General features: G+C 36.8%; 2 protein-coding genes across 4 annotated transcripts in view; both read right to left on the reverse strand.

Moving 5' to 3' along the window:
• The window catches only part of LOC132109894 (protocadherin alpha-C2-like), a 110,341-nt gene that overhangs the window by 68,343 nt on the left and 17,867 nt on the right, over positions 1-24,131 (reverse strand). The window contains exon 2 of one of the 3 annotated variants that reach the window (XM_059516337.1): positions 13,691-13,702. The exons of 1 other annotated variant lie outside the window; for it this stretch is intronic. In XM_059516337.1, coding sequence (XP_059372320.1) covers positions 13,691-13,702 — 12 coding nt within the window. Of the gene's footprint in view, positions 1-3,700; positions 6,348-13,690; positions 13,703-24,131 lie in introns of those variants that run through there. One more of the 3 variants, XM_059516334.1, reaches the window with a different exon arrangement.
• LOC132109895 (protocadherin alpha-3-like) lies at positions 17-2,873 on the reverse strand. The gene has a single exon (XM_059516341.1). The coding sequence runs from the start codon at positions 2,729-2,731 to the stop codon at positions 338-340; it is 2,394 nt and encodes a 797-aa protein (XP_059372324.1). The 5' UTR covers positions 2,732-2,873; the 3' UTR covers positions 17-337.

A 24,131-nucleotide genomic window follows, 5' to 3' on the forward strand; every position in this document is an offset into this window, starting at 1 on the left:
TCACACTTAGCACAGTACATCAATAAATTTTGCATTATTGAACAGAAGAAAGATACGTAGTTGCAGCGATGTTCATCAAAAAGACCACGACAAGTTCATAACCACGGACAGCTCCACAAAAGGGCTAAAAGTTGGTCTTATGTGGTAATGATAATATATTAATCGATTGCAATAAGTCTGCTTACTTCAGAGAGAGAGAGAAACCTTAAGCCACTTTCAACATTTTAAGTCTCAGAAACTTGTAGTTGTCTGCCAATAAAACGAGGTCATTGCGAGGAAACACCAGAAGTCACACTAACTTTACAAAACAAAAACAAAGAATCGCAATGAAAATCATTTAATCTCTTACCTTTTCTTTATTAGGAAGTGTTTGTGTTCTTGTAAAAGTGTCTCCTTCATTAATACTGATTAGTTCTGCATCTGCAGGCGGAAATGGCGCAGGGAAAACCACCACGTCACTCTTCAGTGTGTCGGAGCTAAAACACACGTCATACTGCTGAGCAGATTTGGAGTAAGACCAGCTCCCATCAGGATGAGTGGTGATCATAGGGGCACTGTACCTGCCCAAACTGCTATCTGTCCTGTGGCATTTTACAGCTATCAAACTGACGAGGCTCAGGAAAAAGATGACGGACACGCACACAATGGCGATCAGCAAATACAGATTTAAATCCGAGAAACTCTCCTCCTTTATCGGCGCGAGTCTGAATGTGGTCTTGACGTCACCTGCGCTTTCAACAACCACAACATCAATAGACACAGTCGCTGACAGTGAGGGCTCTCCGTTATCACAAACCAAAATGACCAGCGGGTGAGTTTTCAGGTCATTGTCACTCATTCTCCTCTTAGTCCTGATCTCCCCGCTGCTGGTTCCGACTCGAAACAGATTGTTTCCTTTGGGTTCAGAGATGTGGTAAGACAGCAGCGCATTGTAACCAGAATCTGCATCTACAGCCCTGATCTTGGCCACAAAGTAGCCCGCATCAGCAGAATAGGGAATGTTCTCCGTGTTAACGGATCCGAGCTCGGAATAGGGCGCGAGAATTCCGGGACTGTTGTCATTCTCATCCAGGATAAAAACATTGACAGTCACGTTACTGCTGAGCGGAGGAACACCAGAGTCTGTGGCCTGGACTTTAAACTCAAACGTTTTTATCTCCTCATAGTTAAACGACTGTAAACTGTGTATATCTCCACTGTCAGAGTTTATGTTGATCATGGATGTTACTGGGCCGCTTTTCGAGCTTTCTAGAAAAGAATATGTTATCCGAGCATTATCACCTACATCAGGATCAAAAGCAGATACTGTATGAATAACAGCTCCAATCTGACTGTTTTCTTTCACATAAACATTAATGACGGGCTCTGGAAAGCGCGGCGCGTTGTCATTCACATCAGAAACGTGTACAATTATGACACTGGTGCTAGAGAGAGGCGGAGTCCCTTCATCAGTAGCTGAGATAGTCACGTTATACTCAGACGCGCGCTCTCTGTCTAGAGGTCCATCCACCACTAGAGAATAATAATTTTTGTAATTCGTCTCGAGTTTAAAAGGCACTTTGTTGGACACAAGGCAATTAACTGCACAATTTTTGCCGCCGTCCCTGTCAATCACTGACACGAGAGCGACAGCAGTGCCAATACTGACGTCCTCTTTCACTGTACTGAGGAGTGACGTCACGGTTATCTCTGGCTCATTGTCGTTAATATCCAGCACCTCCAGCAGGACTTTGCAGTGCGTGGACATCGGAGGCTGTCCTTTATCACTGGCCTGTGCTCGGATCTCAAATGCATTGTTCTCCTCGAAATCTATATCGCCTTTAACTGTGATAACACCAGTATTTGGGTCAATATCAAAAATCTGTAGAATTTTATTCTGATCTCTTTTAATTATAGAATAAACAATATCGCTATTAGTACCTTCATCCAGGTCTGTCGCATTTAACACCACAATTGTCGTTCCGATGGGCACATTTTCTAAAACTGTCGTTTTATACAACGGCTTGCTAAAAACGGGAGTATTATCGTTATTATCCAAAACTTTAATAATTATAAGAGATGTGCCTGTCTTAGAGGGTGTTCCTCCGTCTACAGCGGTAAGCGTGAGCTGGATCACAGACTGTTTCTCTCGATCTAAAGCTTTCTGCAGCACTAACTCAGCAGACACACTGTGATCTCCTCCTTTGTGCACAGCTAAAGAAAAATACTCGTTCGAGCTAAGTTTGTAAGTGTTTATAGAATTTTTTCCTACATCTGCGTCTGTAGCATGATGGAGAGAGAACTTAACACCAGGCAGCGTACTTTCTGCAATGTCTAACATTTGTGATTTCTCACTAAAAGATGGGGAATTATCGTTTATATCCAGAATATTAATCTCTATTTGATAAAGCTTCAGTGGATTGTTGATAACCGCTTCAACACTGAGAGTACATTTAGGTGCTTTAGCACAAAGCTCCTCTCTGTCTATTCTTTCGCTCACATACAAGAAGCCAGTTTTTAGATTTACCTCGAAATATTTTTTCTTGGATCCCGTGACAATCTGAAACATGCGCGACTCCAGTTCCTGAACATTAAGGTTGAGATCCTTAGCGATATTTCCCACTGATGTTCCCGGATTCACCTCTTCTGAAACAGAATAAGAGAGCTGCCCTGACACCGCGTCCCAACAACACTCCAAAACAACGAGCACGATACAGGCCACAATAGATTTCCTTCTGTACGACGAGAACATTATTACATCCAGTGAATCCCGTGAAATGATCCGCGAAATAAAAGACGGTATTCCGAGTTCATCAATGCGAATAAAGAAATATTAGACAATATTCAATTTTAGGGACGAGAAATTAAAACGAGGCCTTCGTACTCTCTCTTATACGTCCAGTCTGTCTGAAACAAAGCCCTCTGAAATCTCCTCCCCACTAAAACCGGGAGGGGCTTCCAGACACGGTACACAGTTCGAGATTCAACGGGCTATAGTGACACCACGAGGTTTATGAATCAATATCCATAAAAACCCATAAAATATCATGAAGAAATGATCATATACGATTGCAGTTATTTGCCATTTTTTTATTAATAAAATATTTAGATGTGTGTGGGTGCGGGTCCAATATATGAGGGTATATGGGGGCATTTTCGACATTTCAAAACTTGCATTTGCATATTTTGGTTTCATTTTTCATATCAAGAGATATTTTTAAAAGCCTTAACTCGATTTTACTACGAATAACATGAAGTTCTATAATATCCAATTCACGAATATTACTACAAGGATGACTTTTAATGATTAAACAATTAAATCGATATCATAAATATTGTTTTAACAATAATTCATTTGTACAGCATGGCTATAATTACACATTTAAGCAAGTTATTATTATTATTATTATTATTATTAATATATATATATTTTAGTTATAGCAACAAGAGAAACAAAAATAGTTTTAGCTACAGTTCAGGACCACGGACAGCTCCGCAAAAGCGTTAAATCTTGGTTTTACTATGTAATAATATATTAAGGCATTCCTATAAATCTGTTTACTTTAGCAAAACACAATTAACCGTTAAGCCATTTTTAAAATTTAAAAGTCTCAGAAATTAGTAATGCAATTGTATTGTATTTCAATAAAAAGAAGAAACAATGTCCCACTAATTAAAAAAAAATAATAATAATCGCAATGAAAATCCTTTAATCCCTTACCTTCTCTTTACTTCGAAGTGTTTGTGTCCTGGTAAATGTGTCTCCTTCATTAATACTGATCAGTTCTGCATCTGCAGGCGGAAATGGCGTAGGGAAAACCACCACGTCACTCTTCAGTGTGTCGGAGCTAAAACACACGTCATACTGCTGAGCAGATTTGGAGTAAGACCAGCTCCCATCAGGGTGAGTGGTGATCATCGGGGCGCTGTACCTGCCCAAACTGCTGTCTGTCCTGTGGCATTTTACAGCTATCAAACTGATGAGACTCAGGAAAAAGATGACGGACACGCACACAATGGCGATCAGCAAATACAGATTTAAATCCGAGAAACTCTCCTCCTTTATTGGCGCGTGTCTAAACGGAGTCTTGACGTCACCTGCGCTTTCAACAACCACAACATCAATAGACACAGTCGCTGACAGTGAGGGCTCTCCGTTATCACAAACCAAAATGACCAGCGGGTGAGTTTTCAGGTCATTGTCACTCATTCTCCTCTTAGTCCTGATCTCCCCGCTGCTGGTTCCGACTCGAAACAGATTGTTTCCTTTGGGTTCAGAGATGTGGTAAGACAGCAGTGCATTGTAACCAGAATCTGCATCTACAGCTCTGATCTTGGCCACAAAGTAGCCCGCATCAGCAGAATAGGGAATGTTCTCCGTGTTAACGGAACCGAGCTCGGAATAGGGCGCGAGAATCCCGGGACTGTTGTCATTCTCATCCAGGATAAAAACATTGACAGTCACGTTACTGCTGAGCGGAGGAACACCAGAGTCTGTGGCCTGAACTTTAAACTCAAACGTTTTTATCTCTTCATAGTTAAACGACTGCATGCTCTCGATCTCTCCTGTCAACGAGTTTACTTTAAGAAGCGCTGAAACAGGTGTACCAGTGACAGAGCTTTGAAGTAAAGAGTATGTTATATGTGCATTCTCCATGATATCTGCGTCACAGGCCGTCACTGTGGATATAATGGAGCCCACTTTGCTGTTTTCGCGCAGATATGCATAAACTACATAATTTGGGAAGTGAGGCGCATTGTCATTCACATCAGAGACCTGCACTTGTATTACTTTAGCTCTGGACATTGGCGGTGACCCTTCGTCTTCAGCAATGACTGTAATGTTATACTCTGTGACGTTTTCCCGATCCAGCACACCATCTAAAACCAATGAATAGTAGTTCTGAAAGGATGACTGTAATTTGAATGGATTGGAGCTGGCAAGGCGAACGCGCACTGCTCCGTTTTTACCCGAGTCTGGATCTGATACCATCATTAGGGCAATTACTGTTCCCTTTCCCGCATTTTCCTCTACTGGGCTAAGAAGTGATGTTACACTCACATCTGGAGGGTTATCATTAATGTCTAGAACCTCTATTAAAAGCTTAGTATGACCTGACATAGTCACTTGACCTTTATCGGTGGCTTGAACTCTAATTTCAAAAGCAGCGTTCTCCTCATAATCAATATCACCCTTAATTCGGACATCTCCACTTTGCACGTCAATTTCAAACTTCTCCAAAATATTTTGGGGTGTTCGACTTATAAAGGAGTAAACTATCTCCGCATTCAATCCTTCATCTAGATCTTGAGCTTGTAGTCTGGTTACTGTGGTGCCAATTGGCGCGTGCTCGACTATGGAGACTTTATATAAGGGTTTCTTGAAAACTGGAGCGTTGTCATTTATATCTATCACATTAACTTCGATCCTTACGGTTCCAGTCCTGGCAGGCGATCCGCCATCAACCGCTGTCACTGTGAACTCGAGTCGCGGAGTCTTCTCTCTGTCCAAAGCTTTCTGAAGCACTAACTCAGCGGATATCGTCTTATCACTATGAGTTTGTACGTCTAAGGTGAGATAATCATTAGATGTAAGCTTATAGGTTTTAACTGAATTCACTTCAATGTCTGCGTCATGCGCGCTCTCCAGTGGAAAGCGCACACCAGGAGCAGTGCTTTCACTAACATTAATCATTACAGAGCTCATAGGAAAAACTGGAGAGTTGTCATTAATATCGAGAATGTTTATTCTTATCCGGTAGAGTTGTAGTGGACCGTTCACTACGGCTTCCAGATTAACGGAGCATGATATTACGCCTGTGCAAAGCTCCTCTCGATCGATCCTTTCGCTCACCTGCAAAGCGCCCGTCTCTATATTTACACTAAAATACTGCTTTTTAGGACCTGACACGATACGAAAGCCCCTGGATTGCAGATCATTTACTGAAAGGTTAATGTCTTTAGCTATATTACCGACTGTGGTTCCCTGTTTCACCTCCTCCGATACACTGTATGAGATCTGTCCGGTTACAGCCTTCAAGAAATGACAGGTCAAAGCAAATGAGAAGCAGGCTAGTAAATGCCTCTGTGTAGATATTAACATGTTTGCTTTTTTTTTTCTTTTTTCTCCACAATAATTCTGAAAATTGGCAACAAAAATAGATGAGAGTAAAATTTCAGTAGAGCAAAGGATCCGTTTCGGGCTACCAAAGACAAAATAAAACAGCCAAAGATCCCTTTTCAGTCCTCAGGACAAACCCATAGTGACAATTAATCCAAAAGCATGGAAGTTTTGCATCTGTCAAAAATCATCTAAAACGGTCCAAATCCGCATACAATATTCCATAAACATCAATATTCCATCACATCTGAACCCGACGTTCTATAGTGAAGAGGCTTAATGCAAGAAATTCATGAAGGAGAGGGTGAGAGAATCAGAGAGAGCAAAGAGAGAGAGGGGGCTGGTCATGATTAGGAGGAGGAGAGACACGCCTTTTACACAGCTAATGGAACAAGAGTGACACATAGTGGCCTCTAAATTAACTGCAGTTTATGATTCACTTAAAGCTGCAGGGGTTTAAAACACTTGAGGATTTGCACTGATATACAAGAATTCATTTGAGGTATTTGTACTTTATTTGGGTACTACTGAAACTAAATACTTTTTCTCTTATATATATTACCAATACAAAATAATTTGTTCAGCTCTTTTCAATTTCATGTAGACAACAGTTTGTGGTCTGATAACAAATTTTACCCTATTTTTCATAACTCTTACCAACAACAGTCAAATACATTTCTGTGTAAAATCTCACAATGGCAATGCACCCTTATAAAGACATTTTAATCACAACATACTCAAAGCAAAAAAATTATAACATTGCTGAACATATCTATGATCAGTCTATTGACATTTTTTTTATTTAAACTTAAATAGTCACTCTTGAGTCAGAATTTTAACGTCAGGTTTCAGGATTTTCAGTTTAACATTTGAATTTCTAGAAATTTACATAAAACAACCTTAATTAAATTAGACAAAAGTTTTGCAAGTAACTTGTTAAAAGCTGTCACTTGAGAAATTCTCCTAATTAATTAATTTGTATAGTCAAGAAATAAAGTTTACTGTTTATTTATACATTCTTACATATCAATTCAAATGTGGAAATTGTAAAGATAAGCACTTTTCTTGCATTTGTAAACTTGTGGTATTCTGCAACATTCTCTGTTAAACATTAGTTGAAGAACTAAGGGCAAGAAAACTTTAATTAAATAAACTCCAACAATAAATAAATACAACATGATAACTAATATTTGCTAATATTTCAATACAACTCTATACAAGAAGAGAAAATATCATATTTAAAGAGAATGCATTGTGGAGGAATCCGGTCTGATGACACTGCCTTAATCAAACAGCGGTAACTACTGTGTAGTAAACAACACAGGTTGGTTATTTCTTCTAGTATAAGGATAAAATAATAATAATAAGCATAATATTTTTTTTCTCTACAGGGAGGTTTAATCATTACTACAAAGGTTGGCTTTTACTCTCTTGTTGATGTAAGATGCTAAGAATAAATATGAATTTTTATGATAAATAAATACATAATATTAATATAATAAATAATAATGTTCACAATAATAATAAAATGTAATAAATACTTATTAACTTAGTAATGAATAAGCTTACCTGTAGAGAAGAAACTCTGCCCTTATGAATAGGTATCACCACACATTAAATTAGGATAAGATAAAATATTTTAGAAAGGAAAATGAGCACTAAATCTTTAAGTTACTCAAACTCATATAAATGGTTATTAATTGCCCTCTTTGATGTAATTATAATTGAAGGATAGAGTCCATCAAACTGGATAGACTTTGTGTAGAACAAAAACAAGCAAGCAAAAAAAAGGTATTTACAAACATCTGAATAATGCAGTTTTAATTGTGTTGCAATTAAACATTATTCGGATAGTAATGTCATAATATAAAAGAAAAAAATATGATGTCATTGTATTTATTTACAAAAAATAAAAGCAAGTGTCTGTATACAGCACAAGGTTTATTTTTAAAGAATTAAACATACACAATGAGTGTGCATTAAGGTTAAACTAGGAATCAAACCAAAGCATGTGGGTTGGAGCTGCATGATTTTAAAAGAACGCAAGCTGAAAGAAGCCTATTCACACTCTCTCTCAAATGACTTTTTTTCACTTACAATATGTAATCCTTTAATTTGTTTGTTTGTTGTTTTTTTGCCACCACCATGCAAACACATACCTACAGGTAGAATTTTAGAATACCAATTGAATCGTCACTATAGTTCACAAACAAATAATCTTCTAATTTCTATGATTTTCTATATGAATAAACTAATGTGTAAACGAGTGTGCATGTGAAAAAAAAAATGTAAAAGTGGGGCATTTTTGCTAAATATTTCACCGCATGTTTCCTGAAGATGTGTGAGTGAGACCGAGGATAGAGAGAGATAAATAGAATTGGAATTTATGTTCAAAATCTGTGTAATCCAGGGATTAGCTTCTGCTGGCAGTCTCCCATGCCCTATTTTTATTCCCTCAAAATGATTTCAAATATTAATAATCATAATCTCCTGCAATGGTAACAAAAATATGAAGGCACATCACACTAGGTCACAGAAATAACAAGTCTTCCTAGACAATACAAGGTAAAATAGCAAATAAACAATGGCACCAGCCCTCAAATGCTGCAGAATCTTTTCTCAGAAGTAAATTCACTTTTCTTTATTTTATCAAATATTAAAAAGAAATAGTTTTCCTGATAAGAATAAGTTTACATTTTAAAATAAGGTGATTAACATAACTTATAATAAACATAGTCCAGATTTATTTATTTATTTTGCTCAGATTAAATGTAGTGGAAGACACTTTAAAAAAAAAAATTATAACAATAATAATAATAAAATAAGGAAAGCTTCATCCTACTGTATAACCTTTTCAGTAAATATATAAAATCACAGTTATTATGACACTGTGAATGAGGACCGGAATGAAAAAATCTTGATAATTATGAAACCAGGAGAAATAAAAAAAAGAGGAAAGCTTACTTATAGCAAATATTTCTATTACTCAAACATGGTTCAGGAAACACAGCATAAACTGTAGGTGTACTGAGCTAAAATGAGCCTGTTCAATAATAGAGCATTAAAATTGTGACACTTGAATGTGCAAGTGTAGAAACATTATTGAAATGAAGCATACTTAATGGATAATATAGAATTTGGTCATACTATGGCATGCTCATTAACCAGAGGCTAAATCTGACCTTTCTGTGTATGTGTGTGCATGCATTAAGAAAAAAAAATGCCTAAGGATGCATGGAAGCACAGTGAACACCAGAGGGGGTGGTTAGATAGTGTGTGTGATATCATCAAGGGTGGGGCTGCTGTGTGTGTGTGTGTGTGTGTGAGAAAGGGTCTTCAATATCTAAATGTGGTAAAGTGTAATCTGATTAATTATAGAGAGACAAAAAAAGAGAGGATGGTGTGTAAACCAGCATATCTATCAGACAATCAGGACTTTGTAGGAGGTAAGAAAAGGTAGGTATTGCTCTGTAGGTACAAACAGTATATTTATGTATATGCATGGGAAAGAGAGACAGGAGAAAGGGGGAAGGGTGATATTGCCAAGCAGCAGAAGAACACGCTCTGCAGAGTACCCCTGTTGCCACGGAAACTGCATTACAGCAGGAGGGTTTTTTTTTTAAGAGACCCCATTCTGCTTTAAGTGAGAGTGAGGCAGACGGGTGATACTAGGGACAACTGATCAAAGGAGCTATAAATCACAGTGTTTCATTACTATCTTACAAATATTAACGTCATTAATATGACAGAAAGATGAGGAAATTATAATGAGTCTCTTTGCATTTCTCTCTCTGGCACACTCACTCACACACACACACACACACACGCACACAATACGTTCTGGAGAGCAGGTCAGCTCAAGCAGTGACGAGAGACGAGGTCCTGCTGACTTCTGTCACCTCCCCCACAAACACGCTTCTGCAACGAGCCCAAAACGCTGCTAACACACCCTACTGCGCATTAAACATTCAACAGATTACAGTACTGGTACACCTGACATTTGCAATATAAATAGAGTAGATAACCCCCCCCCCCCCCCCCCAAAAACAATATTGGAGTATATTTTACTAGAAAATACAATTTCAGACTTTCTACTTCAAAAGGCCATGTTTACTTACTGTTTCTTGTGTAATTATTTACGCCTGTGGTGTGGGAGACCCGGGTTCGAATCCACTGTGAACCGCCAGTGTGTCCCTGAGCAAGACACTTAACCCCTAGTTGCTCCAGAGGCGTGCGACCTCTGACATATATAGCAATTGTAAGTCGCTTTGGATAAAAGCGTCAGCTAAATGAATAAATGTAAATGTAAATTATTTGTAAAATATACTAGCAATTTCTGAGTGAAAACGTGCCCAGCATGCAATCACAATTTAACCCAGTTTATGTTCCAGGTGCTCATGTGAATTATTCATTGGGGCACATTAGTCCTAAATTCCGAAATGTTTCTCTTTATAATCTTTTACCAAAATGTAGCAAATTGGTCTTGTTGAATAGTCTGTTTAACTCGGAAAATGTGTCAGAGTATGGAAGATGGGTATTTGTGGTAGCTGTATATATATATTTTTAAATCTTGTATAAAAATGTGTATTTACTAGTATTTGTGGAGCTGTTTCTACAGAAGAGAGCATGCATACTCCCACAGGCCAATGACAGTATGTACTTAGTTGAGGAGCTGCTGCAAAAATATGATTTTCTCCTGATTAACCACATCAACTCTGGGGACCCACCGGTGGGTCCAATATTGCATATGTCTAATTCTCAAAAAAATCAAAATAACAGCTGAAGTGGTTAAGAGCGTGATTTTAAGAGGATCTAACCTTTCAGTAAAAATCTAGTACTGACACACTAAATATGACTAGACATACGGGGTCTTAGAAAGAGACAAATAATATGCCTTCTCAATATCATAGACACATTTGTGAGGATAAGGAAATAGTTCAGTTGTTTATAATATTAATAAGCAGACAAACTGGATAAAATTTTGACTAACCCTTAGATCTGTTATAAGTTATATTTTATGTTTTATAATGTTTTTTTTTCTGAAAAACCATTCCTCCCACAGGCCACACACATTTACAATCCATTTTATCCCTCTCTTTTTTTCTGTTCTCCTTTCACATTCTAATTGTGATTCAGATTAAATTCTGTTTTAGATGCATTTTTAACCAAAAGCAAATGAATTCCACCATGTGTTAATATTAACTGAGCAGATGCCATCAAACACACACACAATGTGTGAATGACATCTTGAGAAAGATGAAACTCTGAGAGAATTTTAATCCAACTAAAGTGCTCAGATTTCTTTACACAGTTGCTCTAAAGGAAATGGGACAGGGCAGGATGAGTCTGGCAGTCATAGAGACTGTTACCAGGCCAGGCACATACAGTACAGTGATGACCACAGAAATGTGTGGCACACCACAGCCAACTCTAATTTGGATCAGAATTCATTTATCTCTAATTCACTTTCACCCCAAAATCCCAATGGATTCTGAGAGAAAAAGGTTTTGACAATAAAATAAGACCCTTACTTTTTAGAAAACCATTTTATCTCTCAGAACGCAGTGCTCAACAACTGCATTAATCATTCAAACCTTGAATGATTTAATGCTTATACACATAAAGACTAGGCATATTTTTAAAACATAACAATGAACTATTTAATATATAAATATATAATTATAAATATTGTACATTAATATAAAAAGGAAATAAATTAATGGAACAGACAAACTAATATCTGCCTAGAAAAAAAAAAATTTATTTAGTGTATTAAATGAAATCACTTTTATCGTCACATCATAATATATACATAATGTTACAATAAAAAAGTTATTTAATATATGCATTTACACAGTCTAAAAGAATGAACAGCAACAGCATGCTTGAATTCAGTATAAAACCCAAGAAACAGAAAGAGAAAATGTTTTTGTTTGTGCATGAAAAATAAAATCCATTTCAATCTCATAAATAGGCTTTTGATGTAATAAGGCTAAAGCAGCATGTGATGAAACAGCTTCTGCTGAAAGATGCTCTGGGCTCACACTGACCAAAAGATCTGATTGGCTCCTGATGCACTGCAATAACCATTTCATTACCTGATTGGTTAAGCACACTCTGTTTGATGCTCCTGTCTATTTGATTGGCTGAGGTGTTACTGTGCACAGCTCTGCTGGTGAGAGTGGTGATTGAAGCAGATTTATGTCTATCAGATTCTCAAGAGATTAATCGACCAATGAGGTCCGTGTATTGATTTACATTTCTGCCTGGTTTTGTTCCCAGATGTAGGGGCCACACCCTCAGAGAAACCATCAATGAGGAGAGGGTGTTTCACAAGGACAGATGACACATAAATTACAAACACACACACAGACACATACACACTAGCTGCTGTAAATAGGTCATCACCTATTAAACCAAATCAATTCTGACACACTAACACATATTGGGAAGGAAAGAATGAATCACTAATTGACACACACTGCTAAAGTGTAAACTGGTGGCAACCTTCTGTATACTAAAGCTAGTGCAAACACGCACACGCTCTCTCTCTCTCTCTGAAACACACACACACACACACACACACTTAAATACACCCAAAACACACACCATACAACATTACACTAATCCGCCACCAGGTGGAGATTTTCATTTGTGAGTCAGATGTGAAACAAAGAAACCAAGGCATTCTCTCTGACACACACACACACCTCTCTCTCACACTACATGTCAGAGGAAATGAAAATGCAGCTGGCATAATGTTAAGACAGAAGAGAATCCACGCAGTAAAGGGAGAGCAATCTGATATCACATACATGCACACACATATTACAATTCTAGGCTGAAATATTTATCATATCATACATTATTTGTACAATAGAGTTATTTAGTCGCCTTTTGCATGTTGCATTCATACAAGTTCTAATAAAATTAGTTTCAGATTCAGGAATGATTTCACAGAATTAATTTGTAGTGACACACATGTGTGTATATAGAAAGGTGATGGCATTGATTATTGTATGCTCTCTTTCGTAGACCCCCCCCCCCCCCAACCAATTTTGTCACCAAACTATAGCATATATTCATATAATAAACCCTCACACATTGTAGTAATCTAGTGACCAGCTGTTGTGACGAACCTCTTTGACCCCTTTCCTTCCATAATCCATTAACCTGCAAAACTCACACAGAAAATATAATCCACCCATGACCTAATTATTACAACAAAATGAAAATATATAAAATGTATGTATACCCACAGTGGTTTATGTTTTTGAGTTTTTGAGTGGTGTGCAGATTTATATGAAAAGGTTAACGAGAAAGAATAGATAGATGTAGTAGAGCTGCAGGTATGTGTGCTGCAGAATGCCATCAGCAAGAAATAGACTGAAACAGAACCCAGTGCTCCAAAAGTTCTGTTCTATATTCAACCTTCTCTCATATAAACACAAGCTTAACATCATATTTTACTCTCCTCATCAAAACTTAATAATTTCACTTGGTCTCATGCATTATCAAGAGCTTCATAGCCTGATTCTTTTAAAACCATCCTCTTCCTTCAAAAAAAAAAAAAAAATGTCATGGTCTTACCTTGAGTGTTCTCTGGGGACACAGCATATGCATGGAGAGCAAAAAAAAAAAAAAAAAGAGAGAGAGAGAGAGAAGAAGAGAAAAAAGTAGAGGTTGGTACATTACTTTTGTTAAAGCATTATCTTGCAGTGTACACATTTCAAACTCAAACAGATGTGAGATCCGGTCAGAGGCCCAGCTGTGCTGAGACACACAGAAGGACATTTGGAGTTTCCCTGAAGGAGACCTACGGGTACAAAAAGACAACAAATGTTTATCGTATTTAGATTAAATATGTGACCCTGGACCACAAAACCAGTCATAATTGTCAATTTTTCAAAATTGAGATCTGTACATCTGAATAAATAAGCTTTCCATTGATGTATGGTTCGTTAGGATAGGACAATATTTGGCCGAGATACAATTATTAAAAAATCTAAATATTGAGGAAATCGCCTTTAAAGTTGTCCAAATGAAGTTCTTAGCAATGAATATTAATACTCAAAAAATAAAGTTTTTATACGTTTTTGTTAGGAAATGTAAAAAATGTCTTCATGGAACATGATTTTTACTTAATATTCTAACATAATTTTTTTTGTTTATTCGTTTTTTTTTTTTTCATAAAAGAATAATCACTTATTTTGACCCATAAAATGTATTTTCGGCTATTGCTACAAATATACCCCAGCGACAAGACTGGGACACTTTGGGACACTGGGACACTTTGTGGACCAAGGTCACACATGGGTTAAAAATGCATGTTATACCAGTTTAAATGAAATGTATGATATGAGATATTTAGATTTAATCTTCCAGGACACCCAAGTCAAACAATGTGGCAACCATGTATTTATCATTGTTAGTGTACTTACCCTTGTAATTTTACATCTGTAAATAGTGTACCATATTACTGTATTGTACCATATTCAATTTATTTGGTTTTTTTAGAAATACAATTATTGTTATTGATTCTGATTTTTTTTTTTATGTATCTGAGATAGGCATATAGATGTTTTAAACTTCTAGACTATTGGGAAAGCATTTATAAAAGGTCAAAGCAACTACACTAAAAAGGCTCTAAATATGCCAAACCTTTATATAAACATATACACATTTCAGCCTCCTAGCTTGCTGGAAAGTCTTCCTGGAAAGTAAATGTTTTCATAAACAATTACAGCAGATGTGAAAAGTCTGCATACTTGAAAACCCACTGCAGTTTTCAGCCCCAAAACAAATATGCATTATAACAATAAACCATGACAGTGACCAAAAAAAAAAAAAACCTTTAAGGGCAAATAGTAAATGCAACATCAATATTAATGCCTGTGCCTCTTAGAGTTAAACTATGCATGTAAAAATAAAACATCCAAGGCCAGAGAGAGAGAGACATGATTAACAGCATGACGAAAGGAAGTAATAAAAATGGAGCAAAAGGAGAAGATAGACTAAGTAAGTGGACCAGTCATAAGGACAAGAAAAAAAGAAGAGCAGCATGAAAGAATAGGGATTGTGAGGGAGTGAATTAATGAAAGATAAAGGAAAACTAAACAAGGATTAAGAGGTGGAGAAAGAGTGAGTGTATTGTAATTGTAACAGTTTTTAGTGGCTCCTAATGAACTTTGTAAATGTATATTGCACGTGTGGATGAAAGGCCTTTTGCATGCTGGGTAAAGTTCTTTCCCCCTTCAGACCACTGTAAAGATGATGACTTTCCTCTGTAATCCCATTAGAAAGCTAGTAGTTGGATTACTGTCTCCCTGGTTATTCTGACAGGCCTAATACAACAGCACACATCAACACCACCGGGACCACGGCAATCGTGTTGGACCAGATTAACCTCAAAACACCTGAGCTATACAATGCATGATTCAGACTCTGCCATAAAGAATCTCTACAAAGCGATTCTGAAAATATCGACACTTATGGTGTGGCAGAGTGATTCTGAAGAGCACAAGGTCACAGCTAACTTGCATATTCCCTAATGACAGTTCAAGCACGCTAAACACAATTTGTCACATCAGTGTTCATTATTAACTGACAGAATGAATTAAATGCTTTTTTGTCTTCTTGATAATGCTTAAAATAACATTGCTGCAGTGTTTACTGCAGTTTATTTATGTTCAACAGAAAGAACAAAAACTACAGTAAGTATAAGATATTTTAGACCAGACATTTTCAGCCTTAATAGACCCAGCATTAATAGATTATCAGTGAATGTACATTTCTAATAACTGGAAATGTCCAGACAATCATTTATTTTATAAATCATTTAAAGATCCCAGATGGTCTGCAGACATGGTCAGTGCTATCGAGGCTTTGGAACAAATATTTGGTGTTTACAGAATTCAAATTATATGCAGTTACAGATGTGTGTCTCATACACTCACACACACACACACACACACACACACACACACACACACAGTGGAGAATTTAGATCTACACAATGAATATTACAATGAGCACAATGAGAAGCAGAGTGATAAAAGTAAATGAAAGAAAGTTAAAAAGATGAAGAAAATATAATGGACAAAGGCAAATCTGACACTAATTCAGAACCTGAGCTGATCTGAATGTCGTTCATAGCTGACACACACACACACAGCTCTCTTTCAGAGGGAACAGCTGCAGAAGGATGTGGCGGGAATCACTCTCAAGTCTAATGAACACACACGCACACACACGTCCAGAGAGCATCAGACACAGAAAAACCTTGCACCTGCATGCTAACCATTATTCTCAAAACTAGAAACCAGTAAACATTTCAATGATTAAAAGTTATGTATGACTAGGCCAATATGGACAAAAAACATGAGCTCTACTGATTTAAAATCTGTAGCTTTTGGTGCTCTATCGGTTAATAAACAGAACTGTGTGTGTCTTGTGGAATTAAGAACATTGCATCTAGAACTACTTCTCTCTGTTTATGTCTATCACGAATCATGCAGGTACTGGGCTACTCAACAGCTTTTCCAGCAATACCAGCCGAAATAGTCTGAATATAAAAATGTATTATAAATGTACCATAGTGATTCAGGATAAGCCAAAAACATAGTTTGGATAATGGATTCATTATGTACTTGCTTATTATATTAATTTTGTAAATTAAAACACAAAATAAAATAGGTTACAGACTGCAGCTTTAAGCAGAATTAACATACTAGAATTCACATTTTCCATCCCAATAGTTCATTAATAAAATATTCTGAATAATTCTGATGATAGTTTCAGTGACCAGTAAGAGTGTCGTACTGTCAGCTGTTTAAGCCATTTCACTACATTTAAATTCATGCAGTAGAATTCCATAGATTTTCAATTAAAATACGTGCACAAAACAAAGTCGGCAAATTCCGTCAGGATGTACAAAAAAGACATTTAAATGCAATATAAAAAGCAGATTCAAACTAATACATTTTATTTTTAGTCATTAAAACTACATTTAAATTGTATTAAATACAAAAGTACAATCAGTCAACAGACATATTAAAAAAATAGCTGTCTCATAAATGCATTATAATCAAGCTGAGATGTATATGTATTAATACAACTTCTTAATTCTTGAAAGTAAAAAAAAAACTATTAATACAAAACAAACAGAACAATTAAATAAATTCTAATAAATAAATAAAGAGATGCAGCTTGCAAGGTTATCCACACAAAACCTCTTTTTTTAAAAAAGAAAGAGACAGAGAGAATTCAGCCATATTTAAGCTGCAGTCAGTGAACAGACTAAATTATTCACATCGTGCTGGCCTACATCTTCCAGGCAAATGTCTGTATGTGTGTGTGTTCATGTGTGAGGGATGCAAGAATGCAGTTTCAGACTCAAACATGCTCTTAAATTCACAGCGACATTAAAAGCTTCTGTGAAATCTTCAAAATAGCAACTCTATCAACAAATCACAACAATTGTGTATAAACCTTTGTGAAGATTTCAACTTGAAAGCCTTCACACAAATTTTGGCAGATTTCAAACAACCAAGTATATAAAAATGCACACACCAGACCCTGTGCAAAGTTTATGTTATAAATCCCAAAGGGCATGAAAGTGTGGATATGCCCAGTTTTATACATAATGTTTGAACATTACATTCTTTTACATGAACACAAACGCATGAGATGCACAATGATGAGACATCCACGATGTCCCTGCTGCTTAAATCACTGATACACACCCACACACACAAGGCTTGTATTTGACATGCATGAGTGAGTCACTGTCCAAATGTCTTTGCCACTCACAAAACAGACATACCCAGATGACCACGCAAACACCATTGGCTGCTATTTTTATGTTCTTCATTTGTACACAGCATCTAAGATTAACACTATGTAAGTGCCAAATGAGAGTAAAATTGCTTTGGTGATTACATTATTGCAGGAATGTTAGCTGGTTACTTTATCAGGAAGGATAATAAACATTAGAAAATAAATTGTCACATCGTCACTCTCACTTTCTCTCCAATATCTTCTGTGTGTGTGTTTTTTTTTCTTTCCTTGTGCATTAAGAATTTACAGTATGAGAATAAAGCTAGTTGTGTGCACTCATACATGCACATGCATGTTCACAAGCACACAATTCACATGACAGTGAATGTGTGTTGTTTCTTGGGGTATTTGCTCTAAAGCCCCTCACTCAGGGCATCAATTAAAGACACACAGGATCCTGTTTGAATGGAACTAAATGTAAGAAAACGTTTAGCATGCTGAATAAACTGTTTTTGCGTGGAAACAGCTTTTCATATAAAACACTGACTGCCTGTTAGCTCATCTTTAATGTTTGGCATGATATCTAGACGCTGAGGTTGTCATCTCCTTTAATAAAAGCATATCTTGTTGTTCTATGAATACTTTCAAAATGGCTGCTGTCTCTGAAGAACACACATATATGAACTTGTTTTTAGCACACACGCACAAACACACACACACTGCTGTCTCTGAAGAACACACATATATGAACTTGTTTTTAGCACACACGCACAAACACACACACACTGCTGTCTCTGAAGAACACACATATATGAACTTGTTTTTAGCACACGCGCACAAACACACACACACTGCTGTCTCTGAAGAACACACATATATGAACTTGCTTTTAGCACATGCGCACACGAGCACGCGCACAAACACACACACACTGCTGTATCTGAAGAACACACATATATGAACTTGCTTTTAGCACATGCGCACACACACACACACGTACATGCGCGCACAAACACACACACACACATGCGCACACACACACACACAATTTGACTCAAATGGAAATGAGTCACTGCTCCTCTTCCTCCTCCACGCTTTCACATCAAGTCTCTGAGCTTTTAAAGAAAACTTTGAAAATTTAATTATTTCATCATCATTTTCTGGATGCCAAAAAAAGGAAACAAATTATTATTTTTTTAATTGTAACATATTTTGAGCTAGCCCATACGGAAATCTGATATTTGGCCTTATATGGACATATATACACTTATTCATTTAGCAGATGCTTTTATCCAAAGCGACTTACAAATGAGGACAGTGGAAGCAATCCAAAACAAAAAAAAGAGCAATGATATATATATATATATATATATATATATATATATATATATATATATATATATATATATATATATACATTAACGATGGTTAATATATGTGATGATATATGCACACATTTGTAATTCAGATGTTTGCTGGAGACATATATGATAAAGTACTGCATATTTTTCAAAAGTGTAATAAACATATAATATAGTACCATATTACTATAAAATTAAAGACCACTTAAGTATACTTAACAGAATATACTTTAATGACTGTTACCCAACACTTTATTGCACTTAAAAAATTAATTTTGTAATGACATCAAAGCTAATAAAATGTGCATTTTAAATAATACTTAGAAGTGCTTTAAAGAAGAAAATGTATTTTTATGTATTGACTAATATACTGATACTAAAGCACAAGCAAAATAAATGATTCGGTCTTAACTTTAGAGTGTCACCAATATTACATTTGTTAATATATTATAACTGTGTTTATTGTATAATATATACTGTGTACAGGCTTCTATTATGAAATATATCCTGTGTCCATTTCCATTTGCACTTGAAGTTTATTTTTCTTTTAAACTTCAGTTTACTTGCTTGAATGGTTCTGCTGCAGAAACCCTTTTGCTCAGTTTGGATATTGAGATTTTCATCACTAGCTCCTGCTCAATTAACTTATCTTCAAGAGTGTCAGCCTACATATACATTCTTTTTTTTTTTTGTGATCAACTTTTTTTTTAATTCAACAAAACAACATCAATTCAAACAAACAAAACAGGAAAGGGGAAGCAACAGACACATCAATAATTTTACAGTCCGAAATAAAATTAATGTCATTCCTTTATATAGTCTAAAACTTTTTTTAAAACATTGTCATGCATCGATGGTACAAGGTTAAGCCTTATTCATTCATGCTGTTTTACATTCACAAGTCACTATTTTAAGGAGGCTATGAATCCAGAATGTTTTTGCACATGTGCGGAGTAAACCAAATTTGTATTATTGTCTTCTTTGCAGCTGTAAAAACAGCAAACAACATTCTCTTCTTTAATGAACTTATACAGGAGTTAAAATCGTCATTGAGAAGACAAAAAACCTGGATTAGACATGTAATCAAGTTGTATTAAAAAGGAAAAAACAGAATTCACATGAGTCCATAGGTTAGCCTACATAATATTTTTGACAGGACACGTTGTTGATGAGAGAGAGAGTGTACTGCCTTTGGCTGGAGAACTCGGAGCTCTGCACAAGTGTGAAAACTGTGCATGTGCATCATTTAAACCTTAATGCCCAACTGCCACTAAGCAGAGGCAAAGAGTTGGCAGATGTAAAGGTAAGCCAAATGTCTTTAATTAGTCGTGTTCAATATTTTGTTGTAATATTTAATATTTTAAAGCACTTAAAACATGTGCCTTACAGGTTTGATGTAACTTATTGTCCTGTTTGTGAATCAGGTGCATTAGAGGGTAATTGTTGAAACTGTTTAAAATTAAAATAAAATAAAATAAAATAAATTTAATGCATTTTGCAGACGCTTTTATCCTTTTACCTAACTTAAAAAAGTTTTCCTTATTTAAAATTGGGAACTTTGACACCGTAAACTAATGGTAATCAATTTAGAAATTAGAATATAAATGAACTGAAATACAGTTGCTTTCGTTTCATTAGCACATAAGCTTGTAAAGCACAATAGGTCTTTGTGGAAATGTACATAGTGTTGTTTGTCTGTACGTAACTATCTACGAGCTAAAGTGGAAACTAAGGAGGAGAAGATGGTCAGCTCCAGACCCAGAGCTAAGGTTCCAGCCATAGATGGCGAAGCAGGGGCTTGGGCTGCTCTGCCATGACCTCCTGAACTGCCTGCATGGCCATGGCCTCCTGAGTTCTCTACTCCGCTATGGTCTCCCGGACTACCTGCTCCACCATGGCCTCCTGGACTACCTGCTCCACCATGGCCTCCTGGACTACCTGCTCCACCATGGCCTCCTGGACTACCTGCTCCACCATGGCCTCCTGGACTACCTGCTCCACCATGGCCTCCTGGACTACCTGCTCCACCATGGCCTCCTGAACTGCCTGCATGGCCATGGCCTCCTGAGTTCTCTACTCCGCTATGGTCTCCCGGACTACCTGCTCCACCATGGCCTCCCGGACTACCTGCTCCACCATGGCCTCCTGGACTACCTGCTCCACCATGGCCTCCTGGGCTACCTGCTCCACCATGGCCTCCTGAACTGCCTGCATGGCCATGGCCTCCTGAGTTCTCTTCTCCGCTATGGTCTCCCGGACTACCTGCTCCACCATGGCCTCCTGGACTACCTGCTCCACCATGGCCTCCTGGACTACCTGCTCCACCATGGCCTCCTGGACTACCTGATTCACCATGGCCTCCTGGACTACCTGCTCCACCATGGCCTCCTGGACTACCTGCTCCACCATGGCCTCCAGGACTACCTGCTCCACCATGGCCTCCTGGACTACCTGCTCCACCATGGCCTCCTGGACTACCTGCTCCACCATGGCCTCCTGGACTACCTGCTCCACCATGGCCTCCTGGACTACCTGCTCCACCATGGCCTCCTGGACTACCTGCTCCACCATGGCCTCATGGACTACTTGCTCCGTCATGGCCTCCCGAGCTTCCCGCTCTGCCATGGCACCTTGAACTGCCTGCACAGCCATGTAATAATGTCATAGTTGTGGACTTGTGTTTCCTTACACAAGCAACCAAAAGTTAGGTTGCTTGTCGAGGATCATATCATTATGCATGAGCTAGGAGATGTAAAATGTCATAATGTTCAATTATGCCTCATGTTAGTGTTTTAATACCAAGTACATTCATATCAAAAACATAACTGTCACTTTTGAAACTGAATGAAATAGCATTCTGAATGTTTTTCTATGTCTATGATTCATCTTTATATAGTACTGCTAGAAAATAGAAACTTAAAGCAAGAGTTCACCCAAAAATGAAAATTCTTTCATCATTTGCTTGGAACAATTAGTCACCCTCAAGTTGTTCCAAGTAAATTATGACAGAATTTTCATTTTAGGGTGAACTATCCTTTAAATACAAGAAATATGCTGCTTTTGCTGTCTAATAATATTAACATCAATCTCAAACTGTACTGTACAGTTTGAACTGAACAAATTATGTACTGTAATATTTAATAATTAATAAAAAACTGAAACATAACCACTGTTCTGTGTTTATTTGCAATTTATATTTCAAATTTTATTTCCTAAATATTTTAAACTTATGTTAAATTTAAATATATTCACATATATTTGTTATAAATAAAAAAAATGAACATCCTTACCCATATTGAAACATGCATGTTATATTTTGAAATATATGATGCATATATGTGCAAGTATCTGACATATATTTTTATATCTGTGAAATCCATACATGAACAGATTTCTGATTTCTGTATGGGGTGCAGGATGTAGATGCATCAGCCAATGTGTAACAAGGCAAATAAACAAAACACTTGCTTCGTCATTTCACAGAATGTAAATTATTCACTGATGGGGCAACGTAAACTTTTACAAAATGTATACATTACTTTTTGATATTCTTATTGATATCTATACATTTCAAACGTCAAAGTGTCATTAATGTAAAATGCTTTCAATTATTCTATTTAAAATAGTGTCCAAAACTTACATATAATTCATGGAATTATATAACATTAACATTACATATTAAAGGTCCCGTTTTTCGCACTTTTTTGAAGCTTTGATTGTGTTTACAGTGTGCAATATAACATGTGTTCATGTTTCGCGTGTAAAAAAACACGTGTAATAAGTTACAGAAACCGGTAAACGCACCAACTTAAATAATAAAATACACCTATCGGTTGTGTGCCATAAACAACGCCTTCTCCAGACAAAGAGGGAACTGCTCCATCTTTCAAGAATTATCTTTTTGCGAATCCGGCATTTAACTGATTGAGATTGAGGAAGTTGTCTTAGCAAGCTTTCCTCAGCAAAATGTGCTGCACATAGTTTTTCATGTGGATTATAATTTTTGGGAACTGAGTTAAACATAAATTGTAACCATTAATCTCCAAGTACAGCATCCCTGGGAAGGCCAAACAAAGATGATTGGACTCCGAGATGAAAATAACAGCGTTTCGACGACATGGTGTTAAACACAAACGCAACACTTCCTCTTCTCAGTCGGAGCGCAACAACACCACGCCCCCCTGTTTGTGTATTCATGTGGGCGGAGGTTAGTCAAAAAACTGTTTTAGGGACGTCATTACTGCAAGAACTAGAGGGATGTAGTCAAAACGGGGCGTTTTTTTGTAGGCAAATTCTGTTAAATAAAATATCTTGCTTGGCATTGAACTTTGAGCTTTAGAATTTTACAGATATTATTTATACTCTAACAACAACATTACACACTAACTAAAGTTTAAAACATGGGATCACGAAGAACGGGACCTTTAAACAGAAAAATAACATCACTAGTAACAACATTCCACTTCCTTGCCAATTCTGGGGGACCATCTCACCTCAAGGGTATAATTTTTTCTTTTTACTTCAAAATAAAAACTATAAATTTCATCATTAAAAAAATTGACACACACACCTTATTATCCAACAAAATACAATTTCACAGATCACTGTTTTCCAAAGACACAAAATTACATTAGTTAAACTTAAATACCCCATAAAACCATGTTCTTCTTTTACTGGATTTTTTTTCCTGCACATAATGCTTTGTATTTCCACATTATTCCATGCTTCTTTGTTGCTCTCAGGTTTAAATGACATAGAACAGAGTGGAAACAAGAACTCTGGCAAAATGCTGACTTGCAAAACATTTAATTTTTCGTATGATTAAATATTACCCAGAATGCCAAACAGTACAGAGACCACAGGGGAGATATGACCTAACAGCTCAGGACTCC

The sequence above is a fragment of the Carassius carassius genome, chromosome 29 (genome assembly GCF_963082965.1).
Source record: "Carassius carassius chromosome 29, fCarCar2.1, whole genome shotgun sequence".
Classification (NCBI taxonomy): Eukaryota; Metazoa; Chordata; class Actinopteri; order Cypriniformes; family Cyprinidae; genus Carassius; species Carassius carassius.